This window comes from Colletes latitarsis, chromosome 8 (genome assembly GCF_051014445.1).
Source record: "Colletes latitarsis isolate SP2378_abdomen chromosome 8, iyColLati1, whole genome shotgun sequence".
Lineage (NCBI taxonomy): Eukaryota > Metazoa > Arthropoda > Insecta > Hymenoptera > Colletidae > Colletes > Colletes latitarsis.
In genome coordinates, this window is record NC_135141.1 from 33,174,663 (window position 1) to 33,196,265 (window position 21,603).

A 21,603-nucleotide genomic window follows, 5' to 3' on the forward strand; every position below is an offset into this window, starting at 1 on the left:
TGACCGAGAATCAACCTCGAGTTTCTCGATACAACCGTGCGATTAGACACATTGCCGCTCTTCCACTTCCGAATTTCAATCAACTATCCCGTGAAAGGACTTCTGTTTGCCCACCCAGTTGCTTGGTAGAATCGATAGGTGCAACCATGATAGCGGTTCGTAGCGAGGCCACATCGTTCGGCCAGTTGCCGACAATTACTAATTGCCGGTGGTGTGGCACGATAACGAGACTAGCTCTTGATTGCTACGTGCGCATTGGTCGGCGCATGTGCGGGACCGTAGAAAGCTCGTCTAGATGCCGAAAGTCGATCGAAAGGAAACCCCTTTTGTACTCGTTCTTTCCTTCGAAGGATAATGACCCAAGTAATTTAACTTAACGTGGCGATACAATGCCAGCCACGATGAAATATCGTCAAACGAGTCGCAATGGTGTCTATGAAACTCCGATCCAAGTAGTAGTTATTATTGCATCCGCGACGATGAGATTATTTTCGGTTTCGTCGTACGAACGTGAATCTTGCAAGCGAAAATCTTTAAATCGATTCGTCAAGCGTTCGTTGAAATTGAAATGTAATGCGCGTACAGATTTTCATCCCCCCGAATCGTTAATGACTCGGACAGTGAGTGACATCGAGAAAACTTTGTCTCGGTGATCCTAGATTCGATCGCTCTGTATCGTGTTTAATGTAGTATTAAACGCAGCTAATGTGTCACCGTCGACTATTGCGTTCACAAATTTACTTCCTGGATTCCCACTGTCCATCCGTCTCTCCTTGGAAAGAAGGGGATAAAGCACGAGCACGTGCCACCTCCCGTTTCTACGGAGAAATTCGAAAGTAATGCGATTCCTCCCGCTCTTGTATCCGTCTCTCGGCTAGGAGCGGTCATCGGTCAGCTTTTGTTCGCAAGGAGAAAGGGAGGAAAGGACAGTTACCCTCGTATTCGTATGATAAGACGATTTGCTAATACAACGATTTTCAGTAAACAAACTATTCGGTATAAACGTGAAATTTTTAAAACTTTTTCACCGTCAACGGCTAAAATCCCGCTGATCGGCGTAAACCAGGATTCTCAGGTGATCGACCGACACTTGCCTATGTTTTGCCAAGCAACAGCAAAGCAGTGAACGTTACAAGTTACGGAGGATCGGGGGACAAACGAATCGAACGTGTTTCAAAGAGTACGTGCCACTTACGGTCGTTACTGGCAGTTTCCTGCGATAACCCCAGCATTATTCTCGTGGCCCCCGGAATAACAGGGGAAGAGAATTCACAATGGACCACAATGACGGAGCCAACATTACGAATTAGGTTCGGTTACGCGTTTATTGCCGATTCCGGTCTAGAACAGCGGCGTCGCGATGGATTTTCCGTCCAGTGCCGGTGAACGGACCAACCAAAGGGTCCATGTTCGCGAAAGGACGCCACTGCGGAGATGCGAAGTATTAGCATTGGTTAGCTTTATGGAGCGTTCAGTTCCGCCGGGAGAGAGCGAACGCGGCAGATCAATAAAATCTGTCTGTCTGGAAAAGTAATGCCAAATCGACTGGCCGTTTTCAGTGGCGAGCAAATAAATGTGACAAAAGGAGTGGAACGGTTGCACGCTCCGACTCGCCCGTCGAGCTCTGACTTTTTAATCTTGGATATTCTACTAGTTGGAACAGTCGAAACTAATACCAGTTGTAGCAAAGTAGCGTCTCTATTTAAAAGAGCAGCGTTAAGCGTACACCTATCGTTTTATTTCGCTTCGAACTGGAATTATCGTATAAAACTGTACGATACGTCGGACATCGATCGTGACGAAACTTTCCGTGGGGGAGGATCCAACGATCTAACGTCGGTGAGAAAATTTCTTTTTTCACGGTTACGTGACTGGCAACACCGAGCGACAAAGGGAGCGAAATTGGAACGCAATAATTATTAATCAATTTCGTATTAATTGTTTTCTGGGCGTCGAGGCTTAAGTGGGATGTTGTGTTCTGGCTTCTGGCAAGCTCTGCCTTGTAACCAGCCAAAGTGTCATACAAGAAGATTAATTACGTTGCGCTACCTTTTATGTGACCCATGCGTGTGACTACCCTTCTCCGTACTCGTTGGATACACGTAAAAGTGTTCCAACTCTTGGAGAGTTATCCAAGAGACGTAACGAAAGGGAAATTTATTTTGCAGGAAATATTGAAACTCGCAACGTTCGACGGTCTCTTTACCGAGTTCGCGTTTCCGTTTATTCAAAAGCATAACTACTCTCTTTCTGCGTAACAGCAACGAATACAATTTTCATCGGGTCTAAACTCGAAACGACAACATTTTCGTTTCACCGAACGAGGATGACTCCTTTCTAGCTCCGTATAAATTTTCCGCGAAACTCTTTTTCGTAATTGCACACGGGCGGATGAAACAGAAAAAAGGGGTACGCGAAAATAAAAGAGACCCAAGGGAATAAGATTTCGCCGGTACTCCGTTCCCGAGACACGAAAGAGCCAAGTTAGTTTTATTTTACAATCCATCGGCTTCTACGCCACGGAGGGGTAAGTTTCGTCGTCGTCGTCGAAGACTGGTGCTCCAGTCCCAGGAAAAGAGAAACGTTCGATGGCGGTTCGAGTCCTTCAGGATGGTTGGGTGAGCGTCGGGCGAGTGCACGAGTTGCGACAGGGGTGGGGGACGGCTGTCAACTAGTGTTTTAAAAGTTTCCGACAGCCTACAAATTGGCTCGCTCAGTTCTTTTTAAAAGCACCTCCAACCAACCACGTCGCGTATTTCTCTCTGTTTCTGTCCTTAGTGCTCGGAGCTAGATACCTACCTACGTGTATCGTTGAACGGAAAGCTTACGGAAGTTTCCGCGAATATTAATTTCTATCTAAAAACAAAACCTGGTATAATCGTATACAGGCGTCGTCGTATTAAACTCAAAGATCCGCGTTAGCAACGGAGGGATTTGAAACGAACCGTAAATTGCGCGCAGTGAACGGCATCCGGACGCAGGTTTCTCAAGTGTCAAAATGATCGTTATGCATTCATAAAAATATGTAACTCGTATGGTTCTATACGGCAAGATGCATTATTACGGAAGTGGTGTGTCGCAAAGTTGTGCTATCGGTCGCGCTGGTACGGCATTTTACTCGAACGCAAATGATCGCGGGGCAACGCGGTGAAACGCCCCAAATAAATTGCGACGAGTGGATACTTCTATCGACTATTGTGCACTCGATCGTTATTCTCGAAAGTTTCGCGAAAAGTTTCGACCATTTTCGGACAAATCGAGCTCCATCCAGGAGACGGCGGTCTCCATATAGGAAATATGCTTGCGAGCGATTCAAATCCTGAAAGTTTAAAAGTATTTCGACGTTAAAACGGAGCCATTTCTCATGTTTTCTATGCAGCCACGCTTCACCGTGGACGCATTTGATACACTCTATTAGTCGCACCCCCGGGCTGATTTATCGAGTCGCCTGCGTTATTATATGTACATACATTCTCCCCGTTACGAAACCGAGATTAATCGCGTTCTGGTAGTTCGCCCGCACTCCGCGCATGTTCCATTAGTCGAGCGTGATCAACGGTTATTACGCGGACTTAAGATTCGAATATTTTCCAGAAACGAACAAGCTTCGCAAAAGAGACAACTAAGAACAACTGAACGCTTACTAACGCCACGCGCGAACATCACGAACAAAAGAGAAATATGTACGCATGTAAATTAGCAATACGACGTAAGCAATAGTAACGTTCGATCGGTGGAGGATCTTTATGAACGCTTTAGAGAGGACGGAGGCAAGGAATGGATGATCTATAAATAAATATGCTAACGTTCAAGGCACCTAAATCATGCGTTCGTAGTTTATCTAGATAATTAGTTACGATTCGCTCGTTGATTATTGGCCTTCTTCGCACCGTGCGAGAAACAGGTACCGACGCGAAGCACAACCGAGTCTGCGAGTTTATCTTGAAATTTGCGAATTTCGTTTAATTACTTGGGTAGAATCGTGGGTGGCCTTGGCGATTCGAACATCGACAAGTTTTGCGAAAGAAAAGACGGCGTCTTCGGGCCGTTATCGTTATTCGATTGTGCCGCGAACGTGGCTTCCCTCGAGGCGAGATCATGACGATTCTGTTCTTCGTCGGACCATTCCTTTCGGGCGGCTTGCACCACCATCCAAATATACGCGCATAGCACTAAATCGACAGAAAGATGTAAAACGCTACTCGTTATTTCGTTCTACGTGTACCGTAAGGTAGCTACATTGTATATCACGACCCGCAAACGCAATCCAGTCCAATCGTATCAACTAAAATGCGCAGTCTGATAGGTAATTCCAATGTACTTACATAGATAGATGCTGGACACTGGAATGTACCATATTGATTTATCGTAAACATCGTATTGTGGCTCGTGCGTCAGATGAATAGACAGTGCTACAGACTGATCTATTATGTTAAACATTTGCAAATACATCCAAGGCACGGCACACTTGGGCCTTCTCTGTGAACGTACGCGGAAGTTAGCGAGATCGTTAGCGAGTTTCAGCGAGGTTGTTACGTGCCGAAAATACATATCCTCGAACGAGGAAGCCTTCGATCGATTCATTTTCGATACATGACTTTTTCGTTTACGTTCTAATTGAACGTGATGTTTTCCAAAGTATTTCGAATCGATCGAACATGTCGGAGAACTAATCACATAAACTTAATATACTCACGGAGATAGATCCCAAGGCAAGATACGCGCTGGCCAATAAGAATGAAAGTGCGTACAAGAGAAGAAACACCACGGCCGCTTCCGCTGCGAATTTCATGTTTTTCTTTTTTGTTTTTGTTCGTTCGTTGAAGAAATGTTTATACAGGGTGTCGCAACATGCGTGGTACGAAATTTTAACCGTCGCGTCAAATGCAAATAAACAATTGCTAGGTACGTACGAATGGGGAAAAGAAATGGCCGCTACGACTTGACAAGCTACGAAAATAACTGACTTTACGTTTATATTTCAATAATGAGTTCAAAGTAAGTTAAAAACAGGAGGATTAAGTTTTCTTTTCCAGTCATTTACATAAGCAACGGTTTCACATTTTCGAGAAGAATCTCCTTCTGACAGGTTATACCACGTATTTTGAGACAGTCTGTACACACACGGTCGTTCGTTCGAAAACTCACCTTTCCTTTCTATTTGCGAATTTCTTAAGACCTGCATCCAATTCAAGCCAAGGAGAGCCCAATTTTCAACGGAATCAAAGAATACGTTGTCCGTTACTCTTGAGAAATAGTTGCTCGTTAGCACGTTTATCATGAGTATCGAGAGCGCCTGGAAGAATATGAAGGAAACACATTGGACGTGAAATTACATTAACGTTGATCGCTGGCAGGAACGAATGCGAATTATGAGCGAAAATCTCATGATATTCCGCGTAATCCTGCCACGTGCAAGAAACCGGTTTAATGTTGTAATTACGTGTTGAATTCGTCACTCACCATGGTATATGTGCCGATGATCCTTGCGGCCAATGACAATCCGATACAGCATATCTTATACATGGCGAATTGTGACCGTCTTGATGCCATGAATCACAAACACGAAATGCCAGAACGTCCTAGTAATCACGATTTTCGTTACTGCGTCGACAGTCGCTTGACCGATGCTCCGTTAAAAGTGTAAACACAAACGTTCGCAAGTAAACTGATGCTTAGAACCTCGATGTGCGGGTTCGTGCCGGATCGTTGACGAGTTTCGATTATCGAATACCGCGATAAATTTTCGTTGGAGCGATCCTATGGTATACCGATGACTGAATTAATCGATCGTAATCGAACTCGTAATAATAACGCGCTAGTGCGCTTTCTTTCATTATCCTTTTATTGTCCTACCGCAATGAGAAACATGTTTCTACATTATTCGATTGCGTACGATAATATAAATTTCTAAACAAATAGTTTTCATTGAAAATTTAATCGTTCGTTGAAAGCATGCAAGTAACAATAGCCTCGAAACCAGTCGCACGCCACTGTCTGCGCATGCACAGTAGTTTACGTCAGTGGAACATAAATGTGCGCTTGACATGTGCTTCTAGGTTAAGTTTCATATGTTTTTTCTAACGTGATTTTATGTTTTTACGTGTGAAAATTGAGAAGACGGCACGATAACAATGACTGTACAAGACACAAACATTTCTTTAAATATTTCTGCAGAACCTGTTGCCAAGAAGGTAAGTGAGAGGTTATAATATGTTTTTAAACAGTTACTTAAACGAGGTTAACCTCTTTTATGTAGAAAAATGAAAACGAAGATGATTTTATACTTAGTTTAATGAAAGAGCGAAAAAATAAGACCGAAGAAAGTAAAGTTAGAAATAGCAATAAACCGAAACGTGATTTAGTTCGTGTAACTACGGGTACAAAAAAAAAAAGAGTTAAACAAAAATTATTATCAACGATCGTTGCACAACGGTTGAAGGATACTGATAAATCCAACGTACTTCATCTAGTACAGAAGGAAAGAAAATTTAAAACACAACCCATAGATACAGAGGAGAGAAAGTCCAAACAACGATTAGACAAAATACGTTTAAATGCAGATAATAAAGTTGTAGAAACCGATAAGACATTAGCAACTCCACAAACTGAAATTTCCAATGACTCTGCTGTATCGTTTGTTAAATTTACGCGAGGAAACTTTGGTAAAACGTTATTAGCAAAGAAGAGAAATATTAAGAACGCAGACTCTAGGAATGCGCTTCCTAATATACTCTCTAAGCGAACAGAGTCTGAAAATGTACAAGTTAGTTTGTTAAAATCGCTTAAAAAAGTAGATACGGACGAAGATGTTGTACCAAGAAAAAAACCTAAACTCAAGGAATCCAATAAATCATCTTTAACGAAAGATGTTCACAGTGAAACGAATAAAAATTTTGTAGAAAAATCGATTAAAAGTCAAACTGATATACAAAATAGTAAAAGTACTCGTGTTCCTTTTAAGACCGGTGGAAAAATATCTTCCTTGTTTGGACATAATCCTAAAGTTCCAAATATTGGTCAACGATTTGTAAAACCAATAAGCGAACCAGTCTTTACAGAAACCACTTTTACTGACCTTAATATACATCCTTTCATGGTAAGTATTATTATCCGAATGATATTCAAAAATCGGTAACGTAATTGTAGTAATTTTTGAAAAAACTTTACCAGATATCTAACTTGAAGCAGAATATGCAAATTGCTAAGATGACTATCGTTCAGCAGAAAGCAATTCCTTGCATATTTTCAGGCAAAGATACTTTAATTAGATCTCAAACTGGATCTGGAAAGACATTAGCATATGCTTTACCTATAGTTGAGTTTTTACACAATATTAGACCTAAACTGAACAGAAATAGTGGAGTGAAAGCTCTGGTAGTAACACCAACTAGAGAACTAGCTTTGCAAACCTACGAGTGTTTTTTGAAATTAATTAAAGTGAGCGGTTATAAATAATATTTTGTAGTGGACGGACGGTACATAAATACACACGTATACGTATACTGATTGCCTTTCGTACAATTTTAGCCGTTTACGTGGATCGTGCCAGGGTATTTGGCAGGGGGTGAAAAGAGAAAAGCAGAGAAAGCTAGATTAAGAAAAGGTTGCAATATTTTAGTCGGTACACCGGGTAGATTGTTAGACCATATAAAACGAACAGCAGCTTTAAAACTTGGCCATGTTAAATTCTTTGTTTTGGACGAGGCAGATAGAATGTTTGACATGGGGTATGAAGAAGATATATCGGGGTATGTTTTTTTGGAAATTGGGAAATCAAGAATACATCGACCGTTTGATAAAGCATTGTTTTCTAACGTAATTTCAGTATAGTGAGTGCTTTAAAGTTGTCTACCCTAAACGAAAATTCGGAATACGACCCGATGAAAATACTTGGAGAGAACATAAAAAGGGTTTCTAATGACGGAAACGTCGCACATATTGAAAACACTATTGATTCGAGAAAAGGGGGAGAGAACGACGATGACCAGAAAAATTCGAAACCTGAGGGCTGTGCAAACAAAGATCACGTTAGACAAAGAAAAAGACGATATCGCTGTAATAGCGATGACGATTTCGAAGAAGAGAAACGATTTGTAAAATCGAAGGATTTCTCGAAATCTAACGAAAGTAAAGTATCAAGTTCGGTAGAAAGTGATGCTCGACAGAAAGAAGATGAAAACAAATTCAAAAGACAGACGATCTTACTTTCCGCGACTTTGACGCAAGCTGTAGAAAAATTAGCGGGTCTTGCGATGGAATATCCTGTATTTGTGGATGCCGCGAATGAAAATTTGAAAACGATCGGCGACGACACGAACGATCCAAACGAAGATTTGATTGTCCCCCAAAGTATAATCCAGAGTTACATCGTTACGCCGGCAAAATTGAGGATGGTAACTTTGAGTGCTTATATCGCGGGAAAGTGTCAGGTAGATACACTGTTGCGAATACGTATATTGTTCATTATTGCCTCTCTTTTCAAGCTTCATGAATATCATTGGTAATATCAATTATCAGAGTCACGGGCAGCACAAACTTTTAGTATTTATGGCGACTCAAGATATGGTTGACTATCACGTGGAAATACTGTCTTCCGTGCTCACGAAACCGGTCGACGAAGATGACGACGATTCCGATCCTCTGGTCGATGTTGACTTTTTCAAATTGCACGGCAACATGACTCAAAAGGAGCGGACGGATGTCTTCAAAACGTTCAGGCAAAGAAAAAGCGGTGTTCTCTTCTGTACGGTAAGTTTTTACCGCGTAATGTTTAAACCTGTATGCATGTCAATTGTTACGTGTACGTTAAAGTATCATAGAATCGTGTAACGTTATATGAAATCGACGACACTGTTCTGCAAGAACAGGAATTAGTATAAAACGACGGTAAATGAGAGGGCGGAGAAAGAGAAGGATAAGACAGAAGAAAAGCCGGGAATAGCCGACGGCACTCCCTGAGCAGTAAATTACCCCGCGGCTTATTCTTTCAGGGCGGAATTTAATATCTCTGGACCCACGCTGTGTCCGGAGGTTAAAAATTATGTGCGCACACGAGGCCTTCGTAACGAGTATAATTACGATTGTTTGTCCGTTATGCGTCGGTCCCTTCTTTAATTGTTTTCTCTAGTTTTGAAATATCGAATGCTTAACAGCAACGACAGTTGCTATAATTGAGAAATTTCTACTGGAAAATGGCGTCGGTCCCGCAATAATACTCTGTGTAATTTCTAATTCTTGAACGCAATGCCGTTAACACGAAATACAAGACGCGTTTCCTGTTTGACGATAATTGAAACAAGAATGGCGTAGCACCGATAGACCACTTTCTTTCGTTTACTAATTACACTATGTTCAAATTAATCGAACGGAAGATCAACTTTCGGATCTATCGTGATTCCGTGATAACTCTTTAATCATTGTAATTACCAGTGAAAGTGACCGTTTTGAATGGCTAATAAAGATCGATAGGAATTCGATAATAATATTTAATTAAATTCACTGTTATGAATTTTGTTATAAAACGAACGTAGATCATTCGCAAAGTTCAACTCTTTATAATGAACTATATTTAACGATCGATAGTTACTTTACCAACGACAGACGATTCCTTTGTTCATTTTTATTCTGATTTTGATAATTTGCGTTGGATAAAATACTGGCACACTGTTTATTTTAAAGATGAACAGTGAGAAAAGCCATGTGCATTTTACGGTATAAATTGTACAGATATTCTGTGGCATCGTTATTAATTTCCACGTTGAAAAGTTACGAGAGCCCCTGTGGACGGAATGTTACGCGGGTCTCTGCGGTGGTGAATCCAGATCCAAGGGGTGATCTATAGCTCGAGTGAGATGTTTTGAGCGAACGATCCGTTCTCGATCTTTCTGGCGGCCGCGATTGCGGTCTCTCTTTTCTAAACGTTCGTCTGTCTTAATCGCTTCCATCGATCGCTCCTCGTCCCCGTTTTCGTTACATTATATCGCACCGGTGGCAAATGCGCTGCTTGTTTATTCCGAAGACACGTAGGCGTCCCCTTTGGTTACTGGTTTCGCCTTATCGAGTTATTTTTCTGTAAATCCTAATTGAAGTTAGTTATTTTTGCCGATCGATCATCGCGATTACGAAAAATTCCTCATCGAAATAACTATCGATAACCACGGAAAAATAATAAAAAAAAGATGATATAAACGTTGACGTAAGGGATATTGTTCTCTATCGGTGTAGGAAACTCATTCCAGAAGTTGCGTCCATTATAAATGGATTTCATGATAAAAAGTTGGGCTACAAGTATTAGGAATATAGGAAATAAATCGTATACGATGCGAGGCGAGGTGAGGCGAGGCGACGTCGAATTGTTCGATATTTATTCCTCGCACCAGCGCCTGGACTGCTGGCGTCGATAGACCGGCGTCGAATTAATTCGATAAAAAGATGTAAAAAGAAGAGGTGGACAGACGTATCCGTATCGTGCCGCGAAAGAATTTTCGGGACCACGACGCCGCCCCCCTACTGGTGGTCGAGGATTAGTCCCAGAGCCGTCAAGCAGGGTCTCGACGCGCTCCGTTCGGTAAATCATTGGTTAACCGAACGCAAGGAAATCAGGCCCGTGTTCAAACGTTCGCCGTTGGGGTTCCACAGCGGGCGCCCACTGGCAGCCGCGCGCGCGCGCGCGCATTCACCTCTGTGCAAAACGAGAAACGAAGGCGGTTTGTAAGACATTTGTAGCAACGGATCGCACGGTCTCGAAAAAAAGGTGTTCGAGACAGAGCGTACACGGATTCACGTTTCGTCTTATTAAACCTTTCGATGGTAGGTATATTTAATTCCTAAGCCGAATCTTCTCTCTAGGATGTCGCGGCTCGCGGTTTGGATCTGCCAAAAGTGGATTGCGTGATCCAGTACACCGCGCCAACTTCAACCAGGGATTACGTACATCGAATCGGTAGGACGGCGCGAGCCGGATTGTCTGGAACAGCGACGATCTTTCTAGTACCGTCGGAAATCGAGTTTGTTCGAATGCTCGAGTCCAGACGCATCAGAATAAAGCAGGAAAGCATGGACGATGTTTTAAATAAATTGCTGACACCTCTGTCCCAACACTCATCCGCCCATAATGCCGCGATCACGCTGCAAAACGAGTTTGAGAATTTGGTGCTCCAAGGATCGAAGCTCCGGGCGAAGGCGTGTAAAGGTGAGTGAAACTTTTCGATGCATTCTACTGGGATTCCGCATGCAATAATGAACAACGAAAAGCGTTCTATGTACGCGACGAAGGTGGTTTAGGTAGAGGTAGTTTAAGAGAAAGTTGAATCAATTTTACGGTTTCTCGCTTAACGCGTTTTCGACCTCTACGAATTCGGTGAAACACAAAGTACTCGTGATGAGGGAGCACCTATTTCGATTCAGTTGGATCGGAACACAAGTGAGCTGACTTCAGGGTAGACTAAGCCAATTCCAACGGGCACCCTACTCGCATATAAAGTAACCCCATACGGTCGCGTTAGAGAGAGCCTTCGCTCTGTCTCGGTTTTCGTTCGCCATTCAGCTATTTACATACTCTGTGGACGAGGAAGGATGATCTTGTTTGCCATGCCACGGTCGTTCTATTACGGCTGTTAGGGTGAGGAATTTATTTGCTGCAATAATAAATCCATTAGCTCACGATGATTCGTATTTTATTCGTGGGGAGTGTAATATTCACAGTTTCGCTCAACGATTCTAGTCTTTCTGCTTTCCTACGACGGATTTTCTGTATTTTTCAAAATTTTCCGAAGCAAAGAAAGAAACGGTAACGATCAACAGCCACGGTCTCGCAGCGTTAGTTCAGCCTCGATCAACCGATCGATTCCAAAACGTAAAATAAAGACCATAAATCTTTCTAAGAGGTTTTTGAGTTTTGCAGTTGTCTCGCGTCAAGCGTAGCTTTACACGAAGGTTAGCTACGGTTTTTGAGCGCTTAGCCGCTTCAGATTTGAGTGACAGTACACAGTTAACCACTTGACCGTTCCTGTACGTGCTTCGAGTGATTGATAGATTAATTGTCGTCGACGATTCGACGCTGCACTTTCCACCGGAGAGAGACTGGGTACCGGAGATGGAGGGACAGGAGCGGGGAGGGGTTAATATTATAGATAAACGAGAGAAGATCGTGAAAGAGAAAAACTGCTAAGAATGTGTTTCCATGCAACAAATCTAACAAACTAAGAGATCCAAGAGATTCAAATTCTAGAAACAAAGTAAAGAAGATGCGAAGAAAATTATCGAGCATTATCGCGTTATGGCGTGATCGCATCCTACATTTTTTCCTACTGCTAAAAATATATTTCATCCTGATCGATGTAACGGTTGAACAGCGTACATGTAGACGTAGAAGTGGAAATATCGCTAATTCGTAACATTATCACCCCAATAGAGCAAAACAGCCCTGAATAGCGAGTACAATTCTATGGAACAACCCCCTAATCTCCAACCACTACCCTCAATCCAGCTCAGAAATTTATTTTCTCGGTCCCGTATACATGTATACGTACATATATGTATAGTCCTGGCTATATCCTTTTTGGCGTAACTTTCTGAAATGGTCGCCGAGTAGTACAAATATTTACAATCACGTTCGAATGCTAATACTGTTGTTGTGCATTTGAAAGTAAATGTTTTTAAAAGATGATGAGTTTCTGGTTTTTTTTTTTCTCCAGCAAACGAATTATAATAAAATCAACGTTTAATCTTTTCCGTTTTTCCACTGAAAACGAGTGGTTGAAACGTACGTTGGGAGTTTGATCGAATCTAGTGTATACTACTCGTACGCCTTTCGCAGAGGGTGGCAAACACAATCCAACCACTGAATGTGGCTTCCGCCAAAACCACTTACGCTTTGTGGCGAGAGACTCTTAACAATGCGATACAGGATACAAATACAATAAGACGCAGTTACATCACTTAGGAACAATGCCGGCTCCCCTCCTACCCCCCTTCCTCTCTCCATACATACACACACACACACAGTCCACTCTCTTCAATCCCCTACCATCGCTTCTCTGCCTTCTCAGCTAGATACCAACCCCGTGGGTGATTTATGTGCTAAATGGAGAAAAACATTTTTCTCCCTTTTCAACGCGCCGACACCGGACTACGACAGAAAGATCTTTTCAAGTTTCTTATGCGCGGAAGAGACGGGTCTTGGTATAGAAGAGAAACGGAAATCAAGCCGGATATTACCAGGACGTAAGGTCTACCGCGTAAATTATCAAAATTAAGAACGATCAAGTAACATCGGGACCACCGTATGCGAATCTTTTTTAGAAATACCACCGGCGCGCATTTACGTTATAGTCCGTGCATTTTGCCGGCGCTTTCTACTCGCGATATATTGGAATATCGTATAGAGACTGGAGAGAAAACTACTTGACGGTAGTTTTTCGCACGAAATGACAGCAATACTGGCACATGTCAAGTTCTCTCAGGATCGGTGAACCCCGAGTTTCTCAGCCGCGCGTGGAAGCTAGAGAAGTTAAGAGGGGATAACGGGCCGACTATTAGCCACAGCACTTGACTCGGCCCCCGTTAATGCCTCTTAATAGCTCACAGCGGGGCACACACCCCATAGAATCGCAATACGCGAACCCCCGTAGAACCTAATGGAAGCTCGATTAATAAGGGCGCGCTACACACGCAGTCAATGATCACGTCCGAGTTACGACGCACGTGGGCGGGACGCATGTATTTTAGAAATGTATTCGACACCATTCCCATGATTCGTTGAATTTTCAGATTTTCGAGTTTCGAATGTCGGATATTACCTAGCGCCTGTCCTATTGTAGGACTAGGATCGACTGTGGCAAAACGAATCGATGATAAATAGTAAAATGTGAATGATTTTCAGCTTACACCTCCTGGATACGCTTCTACGCTAGCTACCCGCGGGATATGCGTGAGATTTTCAATCGGAAGGATCTTCATCTGGGGCATTTCGCCAAGAGCTTCGCATTAAGAGAAACTCCGCAACGAATCGACGGAATAAGCAAAAAAATACACGAAAAGAATATTTCGAAGCAGCAGCAGCAGCAGCAGCAGCAACAGCATACTAACAGACTTGCGAACGAACGGTAAGCATTGTAACGTTTTTTGTTTAGGTAGACGGTATGGAATAATGGACGATAGTTGGAATAAAGAGAAAAGATTGGAGCGATCGGGTGAAATAGGCGATCAGAGTGAGCCGACCGGTTGGTTGATAATCGCGAAGACGATCAAACTCGTCAGTATTAATGACGGATTCATGCGTGGCTTAACTTGTTAACCGCGATGCACCCCAATTTCCCCCTCTCGGTGTCTCTCCCTTTACGGTTCCTAACAAACGCAACCACGTGTATTAACAGACAGTACGCGCACACGTAACGAGAGGACAGCTCGTAGCTCCTAGAGAGGTTAGATACGTCAAAACTGTCGCTTTGTGTCATTCGTCATATACGACGAACGAGCGGACGTGGTGTACGGTGGCTGGCAGCCATAAGCCATACGGCTCTCGTCGTGCTCATCCTCGTTTATTCGCCGTCTCCGTCGGTTTCCCTTCGTTTCTCCTTCTATCTGACACAACAGTGATCGCGTTCTCTCCAAGTGTGTCTCCGTCTATCTCGTCGGGTATGCATTTCACATGGCATTCGGCTGGCTTCTACCCTTCTCCAGGCTTCTACTCTTCTCTCTCCGACACTCTCCGGCTCTCCGTTTCTCCTCCTATCTCTCCATTGTTCATAATTATACAATACGGCTATTAAACAGACTGATGCGACCGCTACTTCCGGCTCTGGCTGCGCCATTTACGGAAACCACGGGACGAGCACGAGCCTCCCTCCACTCTCTACCTCTCTCTTATCCTCTCCCACTTTGTAGAAATCTCTCTCATACCGCTACTCTGATTTTCTGTTCATCGCCCGTTATCGTTCGGTGGTTCCGTATTCATTATATGTGTCGACTCTTTCGCAGTTTCTCCTCTTTCATCGAAAACCCAATTCTTTTCGACGCAGCATCTCGTTTGCTTTAAATTGTTCCGATCGGATCGGTCGATCTCTGTTTCCTACGAACCAAAGACACTGTCATTGACGAGTCAGTCAATTATTCGATTCCGTTTCTGTATTGTAACTCGATCGGTATCACCCACCACCATTTTGATCACGCGTCGAACGTTTTTCTAGTGGCTGTCATTAAACATTAACTTGTTCGATGCGATTCGAATGGGCGTGCTTTCGATATACTGAACGGGAACCGACGGATACCCTCCACCTGGAGGTAGGGAGAGAGAGAGAGAGAGAGAGAGAGAGAGAGAGAGAGAACAAGTCCGTTTTAATGAGTGAAAGGCGGGCACCGGCCCGACGATCCAATGGATCGAGAGAGGCCCACGGTTTACGCCTTTGTGGATCTCATTACGCCTACTCTGTGTGCGTTCTGTTCTTGCGCGTGGGTGTACGTGTCATTGCGACCGCCCTTGAACACGCGCAAACACCATTTTTTCCGCGATAGATTACGAGATACGAAAAGTTCGTTGGTTCGCGCGCTGGAGAACCTCTCGAAAGTTGTAGAATTGTGTTATTTCATCGGCGATGATTAATCGTGCGATACAAAACGACGCTGCAACGAACACCGAAATTCGGCAAGATGACTACCGTCGAAATTTTCGGCCGCGAGATCGAGCCAGTCAGTCAGCAGGGGGGTGTATCGCCGGTTTTCGAAGCGTGGCTAATTTTTTGTCGATTTTCGATTACCGCGCTCTGTCCTCGCCATATGTCGTTTACGTCGAATTACCGAAAATTGCGGGTTAGCCCTAATGCGACGATTAAGGCCCGGACTCTGGGTTTTCAGAGCCGACGGGGTGCCAGCAAAGAAACCGAAGCATCCAGATGACGAGCCAAGGACGGGGTTGCTGAAGAAAGTCAGGATGCTCAACACCTCCGAGTACGGCAGCGGCCTCGAGCCCTCGAGGAAGCCAAAGAAATCCTGAGCGTCGCATTAACACCTCGGCTACCTAGTAAACAGAATGCGATTTCGTTACCGTGATTTCCATTTCTCGTCTAAATAGACGCACCCTCCCTTTAACCGTACGGTTAACCAGAAAATCAGGTTAACTGATACACGACGTCTCGTATAGCAATGACATCAACATCGTTTTGTACATAATATTCAAATGTATTCGTACGAGTACTATTTTAAGGAACGAAATAAATAGCTATAATAACATAACGTGTCGTATCTCGGTTCGAAAGAATCGCTACCGAATTAAATTATTCGCGAAAGACGTTCAATTCCGTCGTTCAGGTCCGTTGAATTCTGTTACACAAGGAGACGCAAATAAGTGGGTACGTAGTAGATACATATGTCGGTGCGCGGACCAAGTGAGATTGGAGGTGGGGGCAAAAGCAAAGGAGGAAGAGGAATAAGGGCGGAAGGATATGATTAATACGGCAGCATTATTTTCAGATTTTTTGCACCACGATCCGCGAGCGCAAATTGCTTGCAAATAAAGGCGGCGTCGACTGCTGTCGCCGCTGGTAGGACAGCAAAGGAACGGCACACGGTAAGAGGGGGTGAATAAGGGAAGGAGGGAGGAGGAGCGGAGGCCAAGAGCTCAGCCAGGCTTAATTTAATTTAATTATGCCTTCTTTCTTCGCTACCAACGCGCCGGAAGATAAATGGCGAACCCGGAATCACCTGAATTGCTTCTCTCGCCGACCGCCATCGGTCGGTGTTACGAATTTGCGTGATAGATTTCGAGTTTCCATTAATCGGTCAACGTACTCGCTTGATCGTTTAACAGCAACGTCTTTGCATTTCTCCTACATATCACGGATCTATCGCTGGATAGATTTTACTTCTTTAGATGATCTTTAACAATTACGAAAATAAATTCGCGTGTTTCGACCTAACGAACGATTCCCATCCCTTTTAAATACAACGACTTTGATTTGCCGCGGAAGGATCGATCGTAAAAATTGAATAACGTGCTTCTCTTCGCGAGGAAATGGCAACCGTTCCATGACACGAAATATTTAATTAAATGTGGCGATGCACCTCCGTTTACGGCCGATGTATTTTCGATAGCCCATCCTGACAGCAATCTGCGAGAGGGCACATTAGACAGAATGGAGCAAAGAGTGCGATATTTAGTCGTAATGTGCATCGCAATTCGTCGTGGCTTAACATCAGTCATAGTCATCGCGAGCGTGCGCGCGGCTCGTAATGAACCGAACGATTAGGATATACCTATCCCGTTCGTTCGTTCGATCGTTCGTCGAGTAGGTTCCGTGGACGAAGAAATAATCATAGATTGCTTCGAACGAATTGGAAAGGAAAAGGAAGCCGCAGAAAGGGTAGATTTCTCGGTACCGGGGGATATGCGCAGCTTGACTCCGATTAACACTACAGAAACGAGCGAGAAAAGAAGCACGGGACAGAAAAAGCGTCGACTGCGCGAGGATTGACCGTGCATCCTTCGTGGTGTTTCGCTTTTACGTACAAAAATATCAGTCCGAGACTAATGCGTCGTCAAAAAGAAGAAAAAAAAGGTAAGCAGATATAAAAGGAACTGATTATTCCGGACAATTGCCAATTTCCTGTCGGTTGACGATCTTTGTCGTAAAAAGTATTTATCCTCTTATCGAAACGATTAAAGAGATCGACGCAGCGCAAAGTACTTATCGAGGTTATTTCATCGACGTGTGTTGAACAAATTTTATTCGAAATTAACATACGAAATGATTACTCGAAATTTCATTTCGATCTATTATCGTTATAGCGTTATAACTTTATCTGAGAATAGTATTACCGCGTATCGAAAGTGTATATGCATTACATTGTTGATTGTTTTATCGATTATCTCGAACGGTGAATAATTATCGTGAAAATTGTTTCACGAAACGATAGCGTATCAAAACCAAAGTAACCGTGAAATAAAATAACGTGTAATTCGATGTAATAGTTGGCCAGTACGAAAACCCAATTATTGATTTAATTATTTTGATAACGGTGCAATTAATGTCTCTCTCGTCTGTTGAACGCGATTTATACCGGCAACGTCCTGCATTCCTTCTCCTGGAAACGATTAAACGAATTCTTTGGTCGTGGCAGGTAAGGGAACACTCTTTCGTTAACCTTCCAACCGTCGCGAGTGGACAAAGTCGAGTACACTCTCTACAGTTGCAATATTTTACGACTAGTTTTTTAATTTGGCAGTCTCGAACCTACCAGCGTTTCCTATGCTTCTACATATTCTTTTAATAAGTCAGAGTACATTAAAATACAAAGTTGGACGTGTTGGTATGGACCGATTTTGACTACTATCGTCGACTTGGTGCAAAAGTAGCGAAATGATTTTTACGTTGAACGAACTCGTTTCTACCGCGCTATAGAAATAAGATAGCGACGATGGTTCTAATTTCGTGAATTGCAATTTTGTATTTCACGGCATGAGCGCGCAAACTAATAGGAATTGGTTCATCGTTTGCGGATAGCTGCGTAATAAAAAGTAGAAGGGACGCGTAAAAGCGGAAAAAATCGCGTAAGCGAAAAATTGCGAAAAATGCATTACGATGTACCGGTTGTACCGTTTCTACCATCGTTATGTTCAATTCATGGTAGATTTGCCGGTCGATAGGATTTCTCGTGCATTACCGCATTAGTGCGTTCCATCGCGATAAGTAACAAGCTGTAAACTGCTTTCCCCGACGTGATGCAGGACTGTGCGATTTTGTTGCTTGGTACAAACGATAATAGCGCGGCCGTTGTATAGCGGCAGTTACTTAACGTTCATTATAATTAACACGCTCGATGCCTTAACTTTCCCAGGAGGAAAGCGAGAATAATGTGCGTTTGTAATCGCCGACGCGTACGCGTTTAATTTTATCATTTCCTCGAGTCGTTAATGACGAAGGAATTTCTAAAAATACAATTCTGTGCGTAAGCAATTTAAGCGATGAACCTACTGCGAGTAACTGGCGTCGCGTCGCGCCGTCGAAATTTTAGTGTCGTTATGCTAACGATTAATTGAAAAGCAAGTAATTAGATTGTAATCAATTTGCGATCGCAATAATGAAAATATCAGTGATATTTTGTCGAGAAATCCTCTCGCGTAGTTTAATGAACGATCGCTTGTAGCGGAAGCGTGCATGGACTCGGTGAAAGCAACGGAATCCCATTTCCCGAATTCCGGGTGTCTTTGAGCTGAGGATCCGCTAGGTTGTTGGCGCTCCGCGTTCCGCAACAATTAACCGATGGCAATTAAGACGTCTAAATTAATTCGTTATAAACAAGCTAGATATTCCGTAGCGAACGGAGACCACGTAATTGCCCGGGTTCTCACAAGCCGCTGCAGAAACGAGAGAATCCTCGGTAAGCGCACCTTCACCCGCGTTCCGCGCCTTCTACAATCTCACGCTTCTATACGTACGCACGCGATGTATTAACACGGACCCATCGTCGCCCTGTAATAGCAACAATTACTTTATTTTACCATCTTTCCGGTTCTCAAACGAGCACGAAGAGTAACCAGGCGATTTCATTTCCTCGCATTCTAGGTATCCGCATTTTGAAGAAGAAACCCGTCGCGAATACAACTTTCTTTTCTCCTTGCAACTGACTGTTGTTGACTGTTCAGGCGTGAATTGAACGCGCCTTTTGCGCATTTATCTGCTCGTGGAACAATGCGCTGATTAGACGTGATCGTTCGGTATTTATGTCTGCCCGCAGGTAAACTCGACGTAACGATGGCCTTAATTTCACGATCAAGATCTGAGAAAATTATAAGTTACCGTTTCCTGGAACAGCTTCCCGTTGCTGTGTAATACACCGAATTGCATCTGTAATTCAACCGTATGCGTATGTTTGCGCGTCTGCTTGTGCGTGTGTGCATTATTTACGCTTTACGTGCGCACAACGATCGCGCTTATTCGTTTCGGTCGCGTTTCTCTTCCGAATCCTTATTACGGAAAATAGAAATTGGCAATTACACGGATCAACGGAGAAAAAATATAACGAACCAATCAAGCGATGTAAATAGTGGTAAGTAATAAAAGGACCAACAAAGGTAATAACGTATGTGCAGAAATCGATTGGCGTTTCATCGGGTCGCGAACATAGAACCCGGTCCGCGTGCTGTATATGTATAACAATTTCATTATTATATCCATCTCGATGTCTTCCTGATACAGCGGCGCTGCGCGACTATATACGTTCGATATGTGTGTCCCATCGATGTCGATGTTCTTTTCGCTTATAGTATGCTGTTTTATAAACCTTTTACGTCGCTTATGCATCAACAGATTTCGCGGCTAGAAACTCAGTGTTGTAAGCATACGTTTTGCGAAATTTTATGTAACAATTTCGTCGGTGCGCAACTCGCATGGTAGTTTCCTGACGGCTGCGATAAAGCCGCAACGCCCACTAATTGTCGTTTTTCACGTCCGTTTCCTCGTTTTAAACCGTCCTACCTATTCGCCAGAGCGACATTTTAGCGCTAACGAGTAGTAGTTTAACGACACTTCTGGGACTTAATTGGCTTACCGGTGTGGCTTTATCGTGCCGACGACTACGCCTGCAACTTGTTCGCATCGATGTTACTCTCAACATTCCTATCCTCGGATCTTAACGATTCGTGGAGTCACGATCGATCCGAGATTAACGATCAACGTTACGATAACTAAATAATAATCTGATAGTCGAATGAAAGTTAATATTTTGCTCAGGAAAAATATCTAATAAATTAGTGCCCGACAAGTGAACGATCGACGCGAATAATTGAATAAAATTGCAACTAGGAATACAAAGTTGCGTTCAAAGAAAATAATAGGTAGTTGTCGACAAAGAATTATCATCGCCGTGGTGTAGCGTTTATCGAATCGATTGCGGTGTTCGTCGACGGGTCGCGGTAAAAACGACGGTTTAAAAAACGAACGAAAAAGAGGCGAGAGGGTGGATGTTGAGAGGGAGGAGAAGGATGCTCGAAAATTATTCCGATATGAAACTCATCGCGCGGCGTATCGCGTCAAAGAAGCCAATTTAAAACAGCCCTTTCCAAGATTATCAGCGCGTCGTTGCGGTGGGATTAATATATAAAAAAGGTGAGTACGTCCAAGGAGGGGGAAGAGTGAGTGACGAGAGGGTAAAGAAGGGTGGTGGGCAGAAGCAGAAGTCCGCGGGATTGGTAAACTTCTCGGTAATTTGTTCGTCAGTCGCTTTGAACCTCTTTTAAGCGACCACTGTTCCCCTTCAATTTTTTTTCCTTTCCTTGCTATCCAACCCTCCACTGCTCGTCCGAAAAAGGAAATTATTGCAAACTCGACGAAACGGGATAAAGAAAGCCGGACGAGGAAAAACTTTGTGATTATAGATGTTTCGGTTTGCTAAATTATTCCGTGCCCGTTAATAAGGGAGTACCTGTTCTGGATGACATTAAAGATTGTATCGCGACAAGTTCCGGAGGTTCTCTCCTTCCTCTTCATCGATCAGTCTAATTAATTTATCCTCCTCCCTTCCATTCAACTTTTAGTAGTATTTTTCGTAAATTTAAATCGCGTTAAATATTTCAGAGTCGCAAACAGTGAACGAGCCTTTCTCAAG

General features: G+C 43.3%; 2 protein-coding genes across 2 annotated transcripts; one reads left to right on the forward strand and one right to left on the reverse strand.

The window, feature by feature from the left end:
• Positions 1-3,822: 3,822 nt before the first annotated feature.
• Positions 3,823-5,732, reverse strand: LOC143344476 (uncharacterized). Its single transcript, XM_076770574.1, has 5 exons — positions 5,464-5,732; positions 5,149-5,296; positions 4,697-4,779; positions 4,326-4,479; positions 3,823-4,172 (listed from the first exon to the last, which is right to left on the reverse strand). The coding sequence occupies exons 1-5, from the start codon at positions 5,551-5,553 to the stop codon at positions 3,967-3,969; spliced, it is 681 nt and encodes a 226-aa protein (XP_076626689.1). The 5' UTR covers positions 5,554-5,732; the 3' UTR covers positions 3,823-3,966.
• A 210-nt stretch (positions 5,733-5,942) lies between these two features.
• LOC143344562 (ATP-dependent DNA helicase DDX31) lies at positions 5,943-16,210 on the forward strand. The gene is made up of 9 exons (XM_076770729.1): positions 5,943-6,194; positions 6,260-7,099; positions 7,174-7,440; positions 7,531-7,751; positions 7,829-8,432; positions 8,521-8,751; positions 10,852-11,194; positions 13,886-14,108; positions 15,856-16,210. The coding sequence occupies exons 1-9, from the start codon at positions 6,135-6,137 to the stop codon at positions 15,992-15,994; spliced, it is 2,928 nt and encodes a 975-aa protein (XP_076626844.1). The 5' UTR covers positions 5,943-6,134; the 3' UTR covers positions 15,995-16,210.
• Positions 16,211-21,603: the final 5,393 nt, after the last annotated feature.